The 19753-nt window shown below is 34.7% G+C and overlaps 3 protein-coding genes and 1 non-coding gene across 4 annotated transcripts; 1 reads left to right on the plus strand and 3 right to left on the minus strand.

The window, feature by feature from the left end:
- Positions 1-1497: 1497 nt before the first annotated feature.
- Positions 1498-6351, plus strand: LOC107017073 (GDSL esterase/lipase EXL3-like). The gene is made up of 10 exons (XM_027916629.1): positions 1498-1896; positions 2490-2620; positions 2708-2941; positions 3025-3280; positions 3358-3536; positions 4923-5085; positions 5172-5323; positions 5411-5644; positions 5725-5980; positions 6053-6351. Exons 1-10 carry the CDS (start codon positions 1647-1649, stop codon positions 6232-6234), a joined length of 2037 nt encoding a protein of 678 aa, XP_027772430.1. The 5' UTR covers positions 1498-1646; the 3' UTR covers positions 6235-6351.
- Positions 6352-6379: 28 nt separating this feature from the next.
- Positions 6380-10822, minus strand: LOC107018260 (CO(2)-response secreted protease). The gene is made up of 9 exons (XM_015218693.2): positions 10486-10822; positions 9778-10040; positions 9579-9690; positions 8830-9349; positions 8611-8717; positions 8138-8380; positions 7943-8057; positions 7339-7549; positions 6380-7134 (listed from the first exon to the last, which is right to left on the minus strand). Exons 1-9 carry the CDS (start codon positions 10665-10667, stop codon positions 6536-6538), a joined length of 2352 nt encoding a protein of 783 aa, XP_015074179.1. The 5' UTR covers positions 10668-10822; the 3' UTR covers positions 6380-6535.
- A 2076-nt stretch (positions 10823-12898) lies between these two features.
- Positions 12899-12970, minus strand: TRNAE-UUC. Its single transcript has one exon. It is a non-coding gene; the product is annotated as a tRNA-Glu (tRNA).
- Positions 12971-14006: 1036 nt separating this feature from the next.
- Positions 14007-19464, minus strand: LOC107017780 (la-related protein 1C-like). Its single transcript, XM_015218040.2, has 6 exons — positions 18707-19464; positions 17998-18532; positions 17741-17894; positions 17500-17590; positions 15376-15462; positions 14007-14792 (listed from the first exon to the last, which is right to left on the minus strand). Exons 1-6 carry the CDS (start codon positions 19223-19225, stop codon positions 14496-14498), a joined length of 1683 nt encoding a protein of 560 aa, XP_015073526.1. The 5' UTR covers positions 19226-19464; the 3' UTR covers positions 14007-14495.
- Positions 19465-19753: the final 289 nt, after the last annotated feature.

Consider the following 19753-nt stretch of genomic DNA (forward strand, 5'->3'; position numbering starts at 1 on the left):
CGTAGTTTACCACTAATTAAAAATTTTCCATCATATATTAAAGATACACATATATGTATTTTTAATATCATATACACTATTTTCGTGAGAGAGACTAACAAAATATTATGTAATACACTCTATATGTATCAGGTGTGATTTGCATGTATCTTGAATACAAGATACATATGAAACTGGCGAGCAAGATCTATTGTGTATCCATATGCATGCGTATCCACTTTGATACAGTATATCTAGAACAAATTATACCTAATTTTTAACCCAATATATCGTTAGATACATGTACACACACCAAAATCTATTAAAATTCATAATATTACAAACTAAATGTATCTAAATTATTAACTCTTAAACTAGTAACATTTCGATAAGTTTTCTTTTTATAACGTGACGTTAAATTCAACAAATTTTAATTAAAAAAAAACCTCCTATCCGACCCATTGAAAAGTAGTTATATATGTCTTGATTTTCTTTCTACTACATAGAGGCCATTCATAAGTTGCATTTAGTGATATAGAATGAAATTGTACATGCTGTATCTTTAGTGTTTTTTGCAGTTGTTAGTTGAGGGTAGGTATACTCACTTAATGCTTCGTATCTTTCAATCCATGTGCAAATTACTATTGTCCTTGATACATGTTTTATAATTCATATCCTAGAAGGAAACTCTCATTTCATATTTCATCGATTTAATTTATCTGATATATATAGTTTGACTTTAAAAAAATGACATTTCAAATCTATGATCTTAAATATTGTTGGGTTATATCTATTGGAGCTTATAAGAAGTTTAGAGTTAGATGTTTTCCAAAAAGAGATTGGAGTTAGGATTTTTAATTTATAAAGGGATAATGTACAATTACCTTCTCAATCTATGTTCGAAATCTCAGAGATACATTTATACTATACTAAAGTTCTATTATCCCTGAACTTATTTTATTAATAATTTTCTCTCCATTTTTGGCCTACATGGCGTTATCTTGTGAGCTTAATGCTGGTTGATTTTTTTTCAAGGTAGTGCCACGTAAGGCAAAAAAGGGTAGAAGATTACTTATAAAATAAGTTTAGGGGTAATAGGACCTTAGTATAATATAAGTGTGTCTTTGAGATTTCGGACATAGGTTGAGGGGCTACTTGAGCATTATCCCATTTATAAATTTTAAGGTTCGATGTCTTCTTCTTAATGTGTTCAAAGAAGATTAAACATCTATTATATATACAAAGAAAATAATTTTAACTATGCATGAACATTGGTATTTTCTTTCCGACTACATAAAAGTGTGATTCTTTTTTAATTAAACAGACAAATAAAGAAATAGTGTCATATAAACCGAAACGGATTCACTACTAAATTGATCTTGAAAGCAGCTCTTGCTGTCCTCCAGCAATCACAATTCACAGTTGGCTAACTTGTCTAAAAGATAACAATATATATTTTTATAAAAATAATGGGCATGTTGGTGGATGCTGACCTTTCTAATAAAGGAAACATTAAATTCTAATTAGGCATTCATAAAAATGCAATCTTTATTTTGCAGTAATAATTTAATAAAGCATTTACTCAGCATGATTGAGTTCTTGAAGTTAAATAGCATTAGTTCTTGTGTGTGTTTTTCCACCAAAGCTAAAAGTTTACAACTTTATCAATGAAGTTCTACTTTTACAAGATTTGTTCTTTTTTTGTGTTTTGTATAAGTGTTTGTTATGCAATAAGTCTACCTCCTAATAAGTCTATTCCAGCAGTGTTTGTTTTTGGAGACTCTATTGTTGATACTGGTAATAATAATGGCCTTAAAACTATAGCTAAGGTTAATTATCCTCCTTATGGTAAAGATTTTATGGGAGGAATACCAACTGGAAGGTTTTCTAATGGCAAAGTCCCTTCAGATTTCCTTGGTAAGAAAATTCTATATATTGTACAACTATGTTGCTCGGACTCTTAAAAAATGTCTGAGGGATGTGTGTTTGATCCTTCAGAAGTAGTACATTTTTGGAGGATGCGACACTGTTCTGGCAACATTTGTAGAGCAGCATAGTTGTAAAGTCCTACATTTTTATAGTTTGAACAGAAAGGACTATAAGTAGAGTATTTTTTGGAGGATCCGATACTAGTGCAATTACATATCTATAGAGTCTTGAGCAACATAGTTGTAAAGTCCTATCTATCTATAGTTTGAATAGAGAGGACTATATTGTACATCTATGTTGCTCGAACTTTTAAAACATGTCGACTGGTGCATACTGGATCCTCCAAAAGTAGTGCATTTTTGGGAGGATCCGACACAAGTTTGTAGAGTCAGCTATGTTTCTCAAGACTCTAAAAAATGTCGACAGGTACATGTTGGATTGTCCAAAAATAGTGTGTTTTTGGAGGATCCGACACGAGTGGAATAACATTTCAGGAGAGTCTGAGCAACATAGTTGCAAAGTCGTATCTATCTATAGTTTGAATGAGGAAGAGTTTTCTTAGTCTCTCTGTCTTTTTTCAGTGGAAGAATTGGGAATAAAAGATCTTTTACCAGCATATCTTGATCCAACTTTACAATCAGAAGACCTTATCACAGGAGTTAATTTTGCTTCAGGAGGTGCAGGATATGATCCTCTAACATCCGAACTCGCGGTACATACTTTTTGTTTTAGTCATTGATCAGTGTGTTCTTTTACAAGCATTTTTCTTGTAGTTCTGAAACTTAATGTGTATATGCAGAAAGTCATCTCATTAGATGGCCAAGTGATACTATTCAAAGAGTACATAGTAAAGCTCACAGAGTTAGTTGGAGAAGATAGAAAGAATGAAATCTTGGCAAATAGCTTATTCATGTTGGTCACAGGAGCCAATGACATTACCAACACTTATTTCGGAATGCCTCTTCGAAAATCATACTATGATGTTCCATCATACGCTGATCTCTTGGTCAACTTTGCTTCCAGTTTTGTACAGGTAATATATCATTTCAACTCAATCTGAATTTATGACAATGTTCAAGACTAAATAATGATATGTTGTTGTTCATAATTCTGAAGGATTTATACGGTCTAGGGGCACGTCGTATTGGTATGTTTGGCATACCACCAATCGGATGTTTGCCATCGCAAAGAACACTGAAAGGAGGAGAAGAAAGACAATGTGTTGATAACTTGAACCAAGCAGCACAATTGTTCAACAACAAGTTGGAAGCTTACTCAAGTTCTCAGGGAAACAAGTTACCTAATTCAAGATTGGTGTATGTAGATACATACAAAGTGCTACTTGATGTCATCGACAACCCTCAACGATATGGTACAATAAAGTCTGTTTTTTGTTTTCTTGAATCGTTAAATGTACAAGATTTCTCATGTTTTTGTATGATTGTGTAGGATTCAAGATTGCAGACAAGGGATGCTGCGGGACGGGGAAAATAGAAGTTGCAGAGTTATGCACATATACATGTTCCAGTGATTCTGATTATATTTTTTGGGATAGTTTTCATCTTACAGAGAAAGCATATAAACTTTTAGTTCATCAAATTCTTGTCCAACATTTAAATAGCTTCTTCTGATATATATTCCACATGCATAAGTCCAACAATATGTATTTTTTTAAAAGTGTACTCAAAGAGAAAGAGAACATTAGTCATTCTATGTACTATCCTCATTGTTTGGTTTGCAAATAATTATACAAGAATTGTATTAAATGGATCGATACATGTTCATTTTTTATGTTTATTTCCTTTTTTATTGATTAAACGAGTACCTGATGTGGTAATAACATAGTTGTTTTCATGTTCTATCAGACATTGTATAAGTTTGTGATTACAATGAACAGACTTCAGATTTTGAACTTTACCATTTGTTGAGTTTCTTTTTAATCCAAACAAATCTTCCTTTAGTTTAGATGAAGCTCTAAAAGACACTCATAGATCAACTTCTTTCCCCTGAAGGCCTTTGCTTCTCCGGTTCCAATCTCATATGGTGTTGTAATGGATCAAGAACTTGTTGTGACTGGATCCCTCAAATTGTTGTATATATAGCTCTAGAAACAAAGCTCGACATGAGCCAGTATATATAAAGGGCAGCTCGATGCATTAATCTCTTACTATGTTTGGGGTCTGGTAAGGGCCATACCACATTTCAGTTTGACATGAGTCAGTATAACCAAAGTCAAGAAGGTGAATTACATTTCTTTTAGCTGAACTGATTGCTGAAGGGGGGTCTAGGAAGGATTTTTCGCCTTGACAATCGCTGCAAAACCAAAAAGGCAGGGCAGGACATGGTAGGTCTTTGAGAGTATATCATATATGTTGAGGAATGTCGGTTCCTGGCCAAAGACGGCCTTCTTTGTGTCGTATCTAGGCCAAGCCGCGAGAATGGTTACCTCTGGTGCTATAATATCCGGCAGCAAGGACAATTCAAAATCCAACCAGACTACTTTTTTGATATGTTTTATGCATTAGATCATAACCAAAGAAGAATCTTTTGAAAATAATGTGCATTATGCAACAGATATAATAGTTCATTTCTTTGAGAAGACATCATAATGTTCTTTCTTGGCTAAGTTGTCACTACTCTAGAAAATCGAAATGGGAAGGTACAATCATTTAATGCAATGTTTGATATCTGTTGTATTCGAATAACACTCATGTGATGAGCTTTTCTACAATCAGCTTGTGACTAAAGTAAATGTGGATGTTGTCCTATCAAATAAAGCTAAACATTAAATCAACAAGCAGTGCAAGCATTTACTAACCATGATAGCCCTCAAGTTCCCTCTAGAAACTGACTTCTTGATTCTTACAGTTAAATACTAGTATTTGTGTGTTTTTTCCTCCATGCTCCGAGAAATGTATTCAGCCTTATCGATGAAGTTCTTCTTCTTTGAAAGACATACTTTTCTAGTGTTTTCAAGCATTTGTTATGCAGTACTTCTACTGTGCAATGTCCAGGCAGACATGAATGTACCGCGTAATAAGTCTATTCCAGCAGTGGTAGTTTTTGGAGACTCCATTGTTGATACCGGTAACAATAATGGCCTCACAACCATAGGGAAGGTTAACTATCCTCCTTATGGGAAGGATTTCATGGGAGGAAAACCAACTGGAAGATTCTGTAATGGAAAAGTTCCTCCAGACGTGATTGATAAGAAGACTTTTGACATATAATCATAATTTTAATTGTCTATAGAGAATAAATAGTTCATGTTTATCTTATTTCAGTGGAAGAATTGGGAATAAAAGAGCTTTTACCAGCATATCTTGATCCAACTTTACAAGCAGAAGACCTCATCACAGGTGTTAATTTTGCTTCAGGAGGAGCAGGATATGATCCTCTAACATCTGAAATCGCGGTATATTTCTTTCCTTTATTCATTTTTTTATGTGTTGTAAGTTTTTACGCTTCTTATATTTCTGAAAACTTTCATATGTAAATGCAGAATGTTATATCATTGTCTGGTCAGTTGAAAATGTTCAAAGAGTACATAGTAAAGCTCAAAGAGATAGTTGGAGAAGATAGAAAGAATGAAATCTTGGCAAATAGCTTATACATATTGGTCGTAGGTAGCAATGACATTACAAACACATACTTCAGTACGCAACTTCGAAAATCCTACTATGATATTTCATCATATGCTGATTTTTTGCTCAACTATGGTTCTAGTTTTGTAAAGGTAATATAACATTTCAACTCAATCTGAATTTATGGAAATGTACAAGACTAAATAATGAGATGTTATTCATGATTCTGAAGGATTTATATGAGATAGGGGCACGTCGGATTGGTGTTTTTGGCATACCACCAATCGGATGTTTGCCATCGCAAAGAACACTGAAAGGTGGAGAAGAAAGACAATGTGTTGATTATTTGAACCAAGCAGCACTATTGTTCAACAGCAAGTTGGCAGCTGATTTAAGTTCTCTGGGGAACAAGTTACCTAATTCGAGATTAGTGTATGTTGATATATACAATCTTCCACTTGATGTCATCAACAACCCTCAAAAATATGGTACAAATATGTCTTTCTTTCTCTTAAATATCAAGAATATTTCCGTTTCTTATCTTTAAATTGATTGTGCAGGATTCAAGATTGCAGACAAAGGATGCTGCGGGACAGGGCAAATAGAAGTTGCAGAGTTATGCAGATTCGCGTGTTCCAGTGATTCAGATTATGTCTTTTGGGATAGTTTTCATCTTACTGAAAAAGCATACAGGCTTTTAGTTCATAAAATTCTTGTCCAACATTTAAGTAGCTTCTTCTGATAAATTTACATTCCAACATAGCGTGTTTAAGACTACAAGATTAAAGCATATTTTGGTACATTCAATGTATCTTTATTTTAAAACCACAAGATTCCTAAGTGTTTACTTTTTTAACTATGTGCCAAGTTAAAATCAGACAAACAAATTGAATCGGAGGTAGTATTATGTTCTCACTCTGTGAACGAGTCTGTCATCTGATCTTTATTTCGCTCTTTTTTTCATGTAAGCATGTATATGATGTAGTTGTAACATAGTTGTGTACATGGACATGGACTATTACAGTACATACAAACTTGCTAGACTAGTTTGATCTGCGATCTGCTGTTTTGGAGTGTTCACCTTGTGAATTAGTAGATACAACGAATGGACTTCGGACTTTGTATTTACCATTTGTCCATGTAATTGATCCAAACAAGTCTTCCTTTGGTTTAGATGAAGCTTTGAAAGACATTTCATAGCTCAACTTCTTGCTATTATTTGTAAATACCAATTTATTCGGGGTCACTTGGACTTCCAAACCAACTGGTGCCTTTATACTTGCTGTATATGTTGCGTCTTCTTGTCCTACGTTAGTTACAGTTCTTGTTACTTTCTTGATTTCATTTTCTTTGATATTTGAAACAGCAATGGAAGGGTAGTTCATTTGTGAGACGGATTCAGAACTTGAGTTGGTGGGACATGAAAAATCATCAGGAACTGTATTTGAAATGAGTTTTATCTTTGATTTATCGTAGCCAACTGAGCATAGGTACTGCAAGTAGTCTGCAGTGTTAGTCTCGTAGACCAATCCTGGATTGAGTGCCAATGAAGGGCTTGCTTCTCCAGCTCCTATGTCGTATGGTGTTGCAACGGATCCAGAGACTGTTGTGATTGGAGCCTTCAAATTGTTAGTCTGTAAAGCTGTAAAATTAAAGATTGACATGGGTCAGTACAAAAAGGCAGTCCGATGCTCTGAGCTCCTGCTTTTGCCGGAGTAAAGGCTTACCACATCGTATATTATATACAGTCTTACCTTATATTTCTGCAGGAGGTTGTTTTCACGTCATTGATATGAGTCTATACACATAAAAAATAAACTGTAGTATGTGAGTTAAGACTTCTTACCTGAGGTCATAATAGCTGATCTGATTGCTGAAGGACTCCAAGAAGGATTTTGCGCCTTGACTAATGCGGCAATACCAGAAACATGAGGGCAGGACATGGAAGTCCCTGATATTATGTTGTAAAGTGGTAACGCCTGGCCAGCGACAGCCTCTGTTGTGTCGTTTCCAGGCCAAGCCGCGAGAATTGCAACACCTGGTGCTGTAATATCTGGCTGCAAGGACAAATATCAAACTTGAGTCAGCCTATTTTTTTGTTGTTTTTCCATCTTCATTAGAGCATAACCAAAGAAAATAAACAACATACTACACCTTACCCCTACCTCGTAGAGATAGAGAGGCTTCTTCCGATAGACCCTCCGATTAAATAAACCATGCCAAACAGTTCTAAAAAGGGAATACAAATATGGGAACAATAACAACAACAGAATGATACAAAATGGAGAGTATTACACAACAGACAGAAGAAAGAACAGTAACAACAACGAAATAATTAATGCAATAACCGGAGAACAAAAAAATACAAGTGATAGCGAAATCAAAGAACAAGAAACTACGAGAATAATGCTAATACTACTAGCAAGAAAGAAGACAAAAATAGTATTTACTTTGAGGAGATTATGTGTGTTGTATGTAGGACCCCTTGATGAGAAGTAAGCCACAAGAGGAGCTGGTTTGTAGTTAGCTATGGTAACAGTTGGCAGAACTGATGCAACTGGTTTCCTTCACAAATTTTGAAGAATATTATAAGCAAAAATTCATCAGTTAGCAACAAATGAAATTCAGAATTATCAACTAATTACTTTGTTGAGTTGATGTAAGAAAGGATCTCATTGCTATCCTTTTCAGTTACAACAGCTGCTGGAAAGGAATTGAATTTAGGGGCCACAGTTCTTGCATTATCATCTATTAGTATAAATCCAATGCCACCTTTCTTCTTCACTTCTGTTAGTTTCTCAGTAAGTGAAAAGTATCCGTCGCGATTATCACAAAGAACAATTTTCCCCTTAACTTTGGTTTCATCTAATGAATTCGGATAACAATACCTGAAACACATTGATTAGTTATAGGTATGTACAACAGTCAAATCTCTCTATAACGGTATCTTGTATCAGGAATCTTTTGGTTTCTATAGAGAAATGTCGTTCTAGAAAACATATAATATAACATAGCATGGAAAATTGGTTCCAAAAGAAACGTGATTGTTATAGAGAGGTCTGACTGTATGAGTAGACATCAAATGTTGTGTCCTACTATTCTATATTCTTTAAATTACCTTGCACCTTTCTCCATAACAACATTATTGCTGGATTTGGCTAAATCGCCACTAATCAACGGGTATACTGGAGATCTTGTCAAGTTACCTAAACTTATACCTCCACCCTGCAACTCAAATAAGGATACCAAGTATTATAGTGGATAGTTTTTGACATTTTCTCTGGCTTAACAGAACACAAGATTGATCTGGTTTAGAAAAAAGTATCTGTTCTCTTACCTTTATCAACTTGTTTCCACCTAAGACAATATCTGTCTCGAAGTCACGGTCAATTGTAGTAGCTGCAACAGTGAGAATCCAAGGTGCAACATTGACAACAGTTGCCGGACCAGGGCCATCATTTCCAGCAGAACAGGAAACAAGAATTCCCTTTTCAACAGCATGGAATGCTCCAATAGCTATAGGATCTCTAGAAAACTCGACTTCAAGACCAGATGATGAACCAAGTGATAGCGATAAAACATCAACCCCATCTGCAATTGCATCATCAAATGCTTTCATTATAGCTGATCCATGACATCCATCAGCCGTGCAGACACGATACATGGCTATTCTTGAACCTGGGGATCCACCCTTTGCGGTCCCAGAAGCCAAACCATAATAAGATGCTCCTGAAATCAAACTCCCAGCTGCTGTAGATGCAACATGAGTTCCATGTCCATTATCATCCCTAGCTGAACCAGAAGGTCTTACACCATCCTCATCAGAGTCATCATAGAACCTTGCACCAACTAACTTCCTAATAAAACATCAAAAAATAGCAAACTCTATAAGTTTCCAGTCATAAATGTGTATAGTTCAATGATTTTACTGTTAAGGTAGGCAAAAGTTCAGTTACTTTAACGTGACTGAAAATAGTTTAGTGACTTTACTGTTACACGTACTATGTAACGTTCAGTTACTATATGATGTGGCGAAAAACAGGTGTGATCATACGCGAAATTGTATATGAGGAGCTAGAAAGTTACTTGTTGCATTTGAAAGAGATGGAATCATGACTTTCCATACAAGTTCCTTTCCACTTAGATGGAACTTCACTCATATCATTATCACTAAAACTCTCTGATTCAGGCCATATTCCTGAAAAAATAATGGACAAAATTAAATTCTATCATACAGAATACAAAATATATAACTTGCCTGCACTTCATTTTATAAATGTTGCACCTGTATCCAAGATTCCAATTATAGTATCAACGCCTTTTGGTGACGCGTTATCAGAACCAGATATTGGAGCAGAACTGCTTTCTACTTCAGTTTGATATTGCAAAAAGTCCCACGAACGCGTTGTGTGTAGTTGCAATATTGGATCAGGGAATACTGATATAACTCCAGGTTTTTGAGCAATAGATTTAGCCTCAGCTTCTGATAAACGCGCTGCGAATCCTGAGAAACCATTGTTGTAACTGTGTACAACTGCATCCTTTTTCCTAACATACATTAGAGATACATGTTTACAAAAAAAACCTCATTCTTGAAAATGAACTATAATAATGAAAATTCCATCAACCTAACATTTTCTATTCAGACCGCAGTCTAAAAGGTCCATAAGTTGCAACAGAAATAAAAACAGAATCATTTACCAATTAACTGTCTCAAAAAGTAACAACCAGCCAAAAAAAATTGTTACAAATTCAGAGCCATGTGTAATACTCCCTACGTTTCATTTTTATCTGACATTGTTTGATTGGACATGTAGTACGATCAAGAAAGAAAGACTTCCATTACATACCTCATAAACGTGTCATGACATTTTTATGACCGTAAAAATATATCATTAAAGAGTCTAAAGGCAACGAGTTCTACATCGAGTACAATAGAAGAAACTAGTATCATATAAAATGAAACAAAAAGAGTATATTAATATAAACTAACCTTTTTATTAATGAGCTCATTAGTTCTGCTTGCTGATTTTTCGAACCATCGTTCGACGAATCAGCAGCACCCATGTAAACAATATAAACACCATTGTTTTTTTCTTGAGAAACTGCATTAGTTTCTCTAAGCAAAGAGAGTAAAAATAAAAGGAAGCAAAAAAACAGAACAATGTCTTTCATTTTTGTTTCCAAATTAAATGTTTTTAACAAAAATGAATGCCCTTTTTAAAGTTACAAAATGTTGATCACATAAAGCTTATTATATAGTAATCATCATTTGGTGCATTCATGCGTGTACGCACTTTATAATTGCTCGTCAATCACCTGCCACAGCCTATATATTTTTAACCATCTATAGTGCGTTTAATGCTTATCCAAACACGCCACTATGACAGTGGAGTGGTGGTAGGCGGTGGCGATCGTCGTCCACGTGGCGAATAGTGATTGGACTATAGTCTTTTAGTAATATAATATGTTACGTTTATAAGTCTATATTTTTTTCGAGTGTAAGTGCAAAATCAACTTAGGTATAAAGAAGTATAACTAACCTACATGCCTATTAGATTGGAAGGTTGTCCTAGCCATTCAAATTTCAAAGTGATGTTTTAAAATTATTATTATTGTTACTTTGTTTTATCTGTTCGTATCTATGATTTGAAGTTTATTATATACGTATTAAATGAGTTTTTTAGCGAATATAACTTTGTATTGACAAGTATTTGAAGCAAAAATTATATCTGACTATCAAGGGTGTGGTTTAATGTTTAATAGTAAAGTGAATGTTATGAAAATCACACGAGAGTTTGTAGTTTTATTTAATAAAAAAAAAGTATAATATATAAAGGTGTTTTTAGCTTGATTTCAACTGGTATTTGTGTTTTTCAATTTTGAATTTGTATAAAGACTATCGTAAAGTGAACAAGTAGATATATGTGTCTTACATGGAAAATCACATATATCTACTTGTTTAACTTTCAATAATTTTAAGTGCTTATGAATATAAAACAACGGAATCAAAGTTAACGAATATGTTTATGTATTATGCCTAAAATTGAGAATGTTATCCAACTTTTTTCTTTATCTATCTAAACCTTGTAGCAAAGTTATCTGGTAGATATCATCAAGTAATAGATACGTTAATGAAATATAATGAACATTACCATTTATAAAAGGAGAAAATTGTTTCTAAATTCTCTTTTTAAAATATACAAATGTGATTATAAATTAGCAAGGTTATATGGATCAAAATTAGTTATAGCCAATGGGCAGCAATAATTACTTTTCTCGATTTCTTTTTACTTGTCAAATTTTAATTCGATATACTAGTGATTGATATAATGAATTTATAGTTTTAACCCTATTAACTAATAGTCTTAAATATATTTACCACTATTTTTTTTAAAGAAATAACTCAATATTCAAAAAGAAATTAAATTTAAAATATTTGACAAATATATAGAAATGGAGAAAATAACAAACTACTTGTATTTTATGGTCAGTAACAAAATTTGAGTGTTTCAATGCGACACTCACTTCAAGCAGTTGCGCATCGATTTTCCACTACTCAATTTTTTTTCCTAGTAGGCAATTGTATCATTTTTACGCGAATTCAAAATTTAAAGTTTATTAATTTGTATAATATTAATATGTAATAATAGCTTATTAAAGTCAAATATTTATACATAGGGTCGTTTAGACATGATTTTAAATTATGTTAATTTGAAGTTAAAGTTGAAATTTTGTAAATATTTCATTAAATTAAGGTATAATTTACTAAATTCACGTAAACACACGTATATTACATGTTTAGCTAAGCGTCTTAAAAAACATGTTGTAAGTAGTTCACACAATAATAGCATTTCCAATTTTCCATCATATTTGTTGAAGAGAAAGAAGTATAGACACAAGTATTTGACCCCCCCAAAGTTTAGGCAACAAAGAGTACATTTATTTTGGGGAAATATAATTTTTTAAAGACATTCACACTTTTTAATTCCTTTTTCATTTGATTGCTACAAATAATTCTAACTGCATGTGAATCATTATATTGCAACACTAATAATCATCATTATTTTCCAGCATGATTATTGCATAAATTTAAAGTAGTATCCTAGACAGAAAGATGTTTATTCCTTTAGATTTTTGACAATGACGTTACAAAATACAATGATAAACCCCACCAAGTTTTATTGTTTGTTATGTGGATTCGTATTTTTTCTAGATCATTATTAATACTGCGTAAACAATAAAATCAGTGCAATCGGATCCTATAAGTAGGGTTTAGAGAGAGATAGAAAAGTTGTTTTGAGGGTCTATCTTTGACTCGAGTAATGAACATAAAAATGGCTAAAAAATTGAAGTACGACCAATAGTGTGATAATTAAAATACGAAAAAGGTAGAAAACAAAAAATTCCGTTGCCGGGAATCGAACCCGGGTCTCCTGGGTGAAAGCCAGATATCCTAACCGCTGGACGACAACGGATTGTTGTTTTCATAGTTCAAAACTTATTATCTTTTCTTAAACTAGTGTTAATCATAGTTAAAAACGGATAAATAGGCGTTAATTAGTACCCGCAACCATTTTGTACTAAAATAATAGGATTAGTTATCACATATATTCAAATAACCAAAGGACTCGGTTGGATGTTATTTGACATTTATCGATCATGCTTATGTACTACCATGTTTCAATTGGTAATGTTTTAGATGCTCCATTTTTATGAAATAAAATTGTTATTAAAAAAATATTAATACACTTATTATGAAAAGGGATAGAATTTCGAACAACTTTTTGTACAATATTATTTAATTTTTCTTTTCAAGAAAAAGTATAATGCATAGAAATGCCAATGAAGGTCCTTAGATGCTTATAAACTTACTTTTTGATAATATTCCTAAAGCAAAAACTGGTCCACAAATCCAGTGGTTCTTCAGAAAGTTAAATCATTATTTCTCCCAACTCATTATCAACACAAAATCTCTTGTTCTTAAAGCAAGACCCTTTATTCTTATTCTGAAAGAGGACTACCATAAAGTATCTTGCCCTCGATGTTTAAGCCGATCCAATGAATCATGTCATTCTTATACACTCGCCCTGAACATCACTACTATCATTTTACACGAGGTTTGGTGAATACATGACACGTCTTCACATACACTAGCCATGAACAATGTCACAATAGTGTAGTACAATCACACCATTGAGTCACTGCAGGTATGATTTGGCTAACACCAGCAATGAAAACATGACACAACCATCGTACTACTAACAAACAACGAGTCGTCACCTACATGGTTTGGCAAACATCAGCAATGAATACATGGCACATGTCTTCACAACTCACCTCGAGCAATGCCACCCCTATTGTACTACTAGCAAACAACAAGTCATCGTTGACATGGTTTTGCTACCACTGGCAGCATAGCACGGACGAGTAGACTACTATCGAAAAATCATAGTTAATTAATACACATCTCACCTTAATCTATCACTTAAGCATGATAAAACATAACTATAGTATAATGAGATGCAAAAAAGAAAAAATAATTTAAAACAATCAATATGCCTAGATAAGTATAACAAAATCAGCAGAGCACAATCACTCTGGATACCAGCCAAGCACTAAATCTACATTTTCAGAATGTTTCCTCTGAAATGGAGGTAAAGTTTCAACCCAAAAAAGTTAAACCTTAGGCTCAAAATCCAAATTCACTCCATTGAATCACAATGGAATACCAGCCTGCATATGTGATGCAAGTATACGAGCCAAACGACTCGAAAGTCTCAAGCTCAACTGTATATCCTTTTAATCTCCACTATCGTTCCACTCTCTATACCAGATAACTTACACATTAGTTTAACTCTTCCACTCACCTCAAAAACTGCAAAAAGTATGGCCTCCAACAAGGGCAGCAAATGATGTATGTATAACCCTTCCAAATACACCTTCCTTTAAATCAGAATGCAAAACAGAGTTGCCACTCGTTGCAAAATCGACAGTATTATTTCATGCATGGTTGGTAGAGATATTTCCCACGCCAGCGCTGCCTTCTACTTGAGCTGGGTTTGATTGATTAGCTGATTCGTCCGATGAGCCACCAGCAGCTACCTCCAGTTGAGCATCGGTCACGTCTGTAGCACTGCTGATATTTGTAGCTGATTCATTCTCAGAAACATTCTGCAAGGAAGCTGTTGGACCACCATCTGTCGATGCAACAGGTGCGGACAAACCTGAATCAGCTGCAAGCTGGCCAGCAGTACGAGTCCATTTCCTCCAACCATCCCGTCTCCTTACCTTATCATCCTATAAAAAATAACATCACTACCATCAAGATTACTTCAAGTAACAGATTAGAACACCCATCTGCTGATACAGCAAGAGTGGAACAGTTGTGCAGAACCAAAAATCAATTTCAAGTAGTTAGTTTATGTTGTACGAAATGCAGCACCCTTACAAGACAACCCAAAACAAATACGTTATATTGGAGGCAAAGGACTTTAGGCTCCTCGAGCCTCACTTATCTTACCCTAGAAGGCCATAACTATGTGAGATGCCATAAGATGTGGATTCTCTCAGTTCATGCAAAAAGCTTCCAAAAAGATGAAGAAATATTTGATTCACAAGAACTCACACGAGCAGTTCAGTAAAGAAATTACAACTACAGGAACCTCAATGTGTACTTGATATCATGTGATCTAATAGTGGAAGAGAAGGATAAACAGCGAGACTATGCAGTACAAGATAAAAGTTCTTAACTGATGATACAACATGTTCAAAATACAGAAGCAGTGTTATCTAATATTATCAAACATCTTTTTTCCAAACCCACTTAAAAGCATTAGAATATAATACATCAAGGCAAGAGAAGTTATAATTGCTATATTACCTGCACTTCTACAAACGTTGAAGCCCTCAAACAATACAAAATGAACTGGATAATATCAGACTGGACCTTCTCTGTCATTTTCTTAACCTGCAAAAACAGACCACAAGCAAAACCTTGATCCCCAAAAATGTAATACTATATTGTAAAAGCACGTCAAGAACAAACAATAGATATTACGAGGAAACAAGTATGGAAATTGCATACACATATGGTTTCAGTATTGGGCATATTTAGCAGTGGCAAGTTTAAGTTGATGAAAATTGAATCCCCTTCATTGAAAAAGTATACTGTTTGATAGGGTAAAAGCAATTCTTTTAGTTACACATAAGTTGTTGGATGCCCTTGCTATAAGAAAAAGTTTAGTGAAGAGTCAAAGGAGGTTAAGAAATTGCTTTAGATCACAGGTTTAAATCCCATATATAACATTCTACTGATTTTTAAAATCCAATAGTATAGATTTATGGGTCCCCCTCTGATATTTAGTACGGCTTTTTTGGGTGTATTTTGCAGATATGTATGTTTCAGTCAAATGAATAGTCAAGTAACATAACACATAATATGATTGCAGATTACAGTAGATAAGTTATAATAATGCCCTCTATAAAAGACAAAATTGCAAATCTCAAGGTAAAAAAAAGTCATAGACATCTTATAGTATTGCCATAATCAATACTCGAACATATAGAATTCCACCAAGAGAAAACGGTTAAATAATCTGGACAATAGGAATAACAGAAGTCCTAAAAGCATTGACGAGATCCAAAGCCTTATTTGTAATAATTCCACTATTTGAAGATCCCTAAAGAGTGCGAAAATCTACTTGGACATTGAACCAAATTCTTGACTTAGGCATGCAATCATTTGTCTGTATCCATTGGATTAAAAAAATGTTTTGTGCAACAATTTCAAGCAGAACAAATCAAAATGCTCTTACTGAAAATTATAGAATTCAGAAAACAGCTGCCATAAAATATAAATTTGGATACGGATTTTAAATTAAATAGAAAAGGAAATGGAAACCAATTCCAATTTTCTATCCTTGACTTCCTGTAAGTGCACCAACAAATTAAATAAAATAAAGAAGAAAGACCCAGATGGAACTCTGATCTCCAGATTTTCTCTTCAATGAAAGTTATTTCTGTCAACTGCAATAACATCCATCAGCAAACAGAAACTATGCTGATAAACATCAAAAGTAAACCAACATGAAACAATGTAATACAGCAGAACATTACAGCTCAATCAAAATTCTTTCTACAATTGGTCTGCATTTAACAACCTCCAGAAGCTACAACAAATATATAGGTGGAAGAGCAAATGTGAGACTGGCATAGATGCTTTGGGGGAGGTATCACTTCCTTTAGTAGAGAAACACACTTGTGTTTTCAGTCACCAATCAAAGGAACTACAAGTTTTTAAAAGAGTTAGAGAAATTACGCGTCTAGTATTTTCAGTTTGTACTACGAAGTAAATTTCATAGATGGTTCAAGGAAAGATTAAGTCAGCTCTAATATAAAAGACATTAAGCTAGAACAAAGGATCTGAAAATATCCAAATTTGGATATGTAGCTGGAATGAAACCAGAATAAACCTGATAAAGTACACTTCCAATCCTGAATTTAGTCTATTTGTATAGATTTGGTACCCATTCTACATAAGTTCAACAGTTATTGCATACTCTAGTTTCTGAATAATTCAAAGAGAACTCAATTTCAACTAAAGCATTTTGTGAGTCATGACCTAGTTTCATATGTTTATCTCCAAGCACCTGACAATTACTATATGCAATTCACTAGCTCAAATGATCTCAGCATATGAGTTCAGGAACTTGTGACATCTTTACGCTGAGATTCAATGATTTTAGCTAAGCAAGCTGAGCTAAATATCAAAGAGAATACAAGGATAATCACAGCCAGTTCATGATTATAAAGTCAATCACTCATACCGATCATGTCTTCAAGCAAACAAAAAGTGTGCCAATAATTTGAAGAAAAAAAACAAGACATACATAGTCCTAAGCATATCAACATAGGAGAGGAAAGACAATGATGTGTTATCAACTTATCATATAGGCCGATTCAGCAATCAACCAATATGTACTACAGAAATAGGGATATCACTTACTCGAGGAAAGTTAGCAATCAGATGCATAGGAACCCACCCTTCCTCATCCATCTTTACCCTCAAAAAGTCATCTTTTACAAGATTAGCATCACTGAACCACCAAAAAAAAAAAAAGGAACTTCGTTATATAAATGTCACAGAAGATCATATAAATTGAAAGAAAGAAATTTATTTCAAAAGGGGGGGGGGGAGGACAGGGAAGGGAAATGAAAAGAATTACATTCATGGCTTTGAAAATTACCTGAAGTAATACTCTATCTGATTAACCAAGGAGGAAGGCAAATTTGGATCCACTAAAGGTAAATGTTGGGGTAATTGTGGAGCTTGGTTGATGATAGGCACAGCACTATAGGGCTCCGGACTCAGTGGAGGAACGTAAAAGAAGGGAGTCATATCTGAACCATCAAAAAAAAAATGAGGCATATCTGAAAGGAACCAACAATAAAATCGGTAACATCTAGCAAACTAGATTATTAAAGAATGGAGCAGCGAACTTACCATATGCCATCTGATTAACAAAAGGTGTTCTCATAGGGGTTGGAAGAAATGGGCCAGAACCAGGGAGTGGAGCTCGCATAAACGCTGCATGAGGAGGAGGAGCAAATGGAGGACCCATATGAACGTCTCTCCGATCTTGATCACGCCTTCCCCCATGATTGTTATGATAAGACCCATCTCCACGAGGTCGGCCCCCAAAGTTACCTTTCCTGCCATGATTTCTATGGGAAGAATGATCATTTACTCCATGCGGCTGAGACGGAAATCCTCCAACAGGTCTTGCACCTCTTACAGGAGGCTCAAGAACAGGTGGGAAATGCATTACAGGAAATGGTGGAGGCAATGGAGGTGGAGGTGGAGGCGGAGTTCTAATAAATGCTCCAGCACCTGGACCACTACCACCACCACCACCACTGCTGCTACTACCTCTGTATTTCATTGATCTTTGTCTAACAGGGGTAGTAGGATTTGCATTTGAATTTGTGTTTGCATTAACATTAGCCTGTTTTTGAGGTGACTGAGAAATTATTGGACCCTATTCACAAAAAACATATATACACACCAATTAATCATTTATACCCCTTTTAATTCCTTCATATCAACATAATAAATATAAATACAGTAAACATTTTAGCCATCAAAAGTACGCAAAACTAAATAAAAATTGAAACTTTAGACAATAAAAATCAACATTAGATTGTAAATAAACCTGAGAAACAGAAACCGATCCATCTGGAATTGGTTTTGCTGAATCAGTAGCTGATTTTGGGCTAGGCCGAGTAGACTCAGAGAGAGCAGGCCAGGAAACAGCCCCACCCATAACAGAAACCGCCTCAACTACACCGTTTACAGGTTTATTCCAAGCAGGCTTCTTCGGCCGACCTACATTGCCATCATTGCTATCAGAACTCTCCGGCAGAGCACCGGAAGTAGAAATCTCCGGCGAAATCTTCTGGGTCGAGCAATCATCCGACAGCGAAATTTTCTCCGGCGAAACACCTGCAGCCGCTGCCATCGGTGACGGCGAGCGAGGACTTGACACTGATACTGCTTCAACCTCTCCTCCACGAACCACTTGAGCCCATGGTGCTTGTAAACTCCGGCGAGCTTGAGGACTGCTGACAGTAGCCCCGACGGCGGCTGCACCGGCGCCGGATGTCACAACGGCGACACCATCTGTATTGGCCGCCGGTGGACTAGCAGAAGAATCCGGCGGCGGCGTGGCCATTCAAAACCAAAACAAAAAAATCAAAAAAAATTCAGAAAAAAAAAACCAGAACCGATCAACAGAATCAAAGAGATTAAACAAAAATGCAGAGAGAAAAAAGATGAAAATCAGGCACGAAATTCAAGGAAGAGTGATGAGAAGAAAATTGAGGTTTTTAGAAAGCATCAGGTGTGAGAGAGAAAGGCTGTAAATTTTAGGGTTTCAGTGATCACTATCTCCCTCTGTTTTGTGTCCTATTTTTATTTTTATTTATTTATTTTTACTTTCCTCTTTCTTATTTATTTCAATAAAATAATTTAATGAAATTACCAAAAGACACTCTAGATTTCTTTGTAATGGTGTTTATGCCCTTACAATTAAAAAAAAATTGAGAAACCCTAGTATGTATAAATTTAGTTTTATTAATCGACGACTCGATAAATGTTAAATATATAAAGGTTTAAAGTAAAAGTAATGGAAATGTGGAATTAATTGAAATTTTAATAAGTGTAGATGACGTCTAATGAAAGGACAAAACGTATGAACATC

Source organism: Solanum pennellii, chromosome 4 (assembly GCF_001406875.1).
Source record: "Solanum pennellii chromosome 4, SPENNV200".
Lineage (NCBI taxonomy): Eukaryota > Viridiplantae > Streptophyta > Magnoliopsida > Solanales > Solanaceae > Solanum > Solanum pennellii.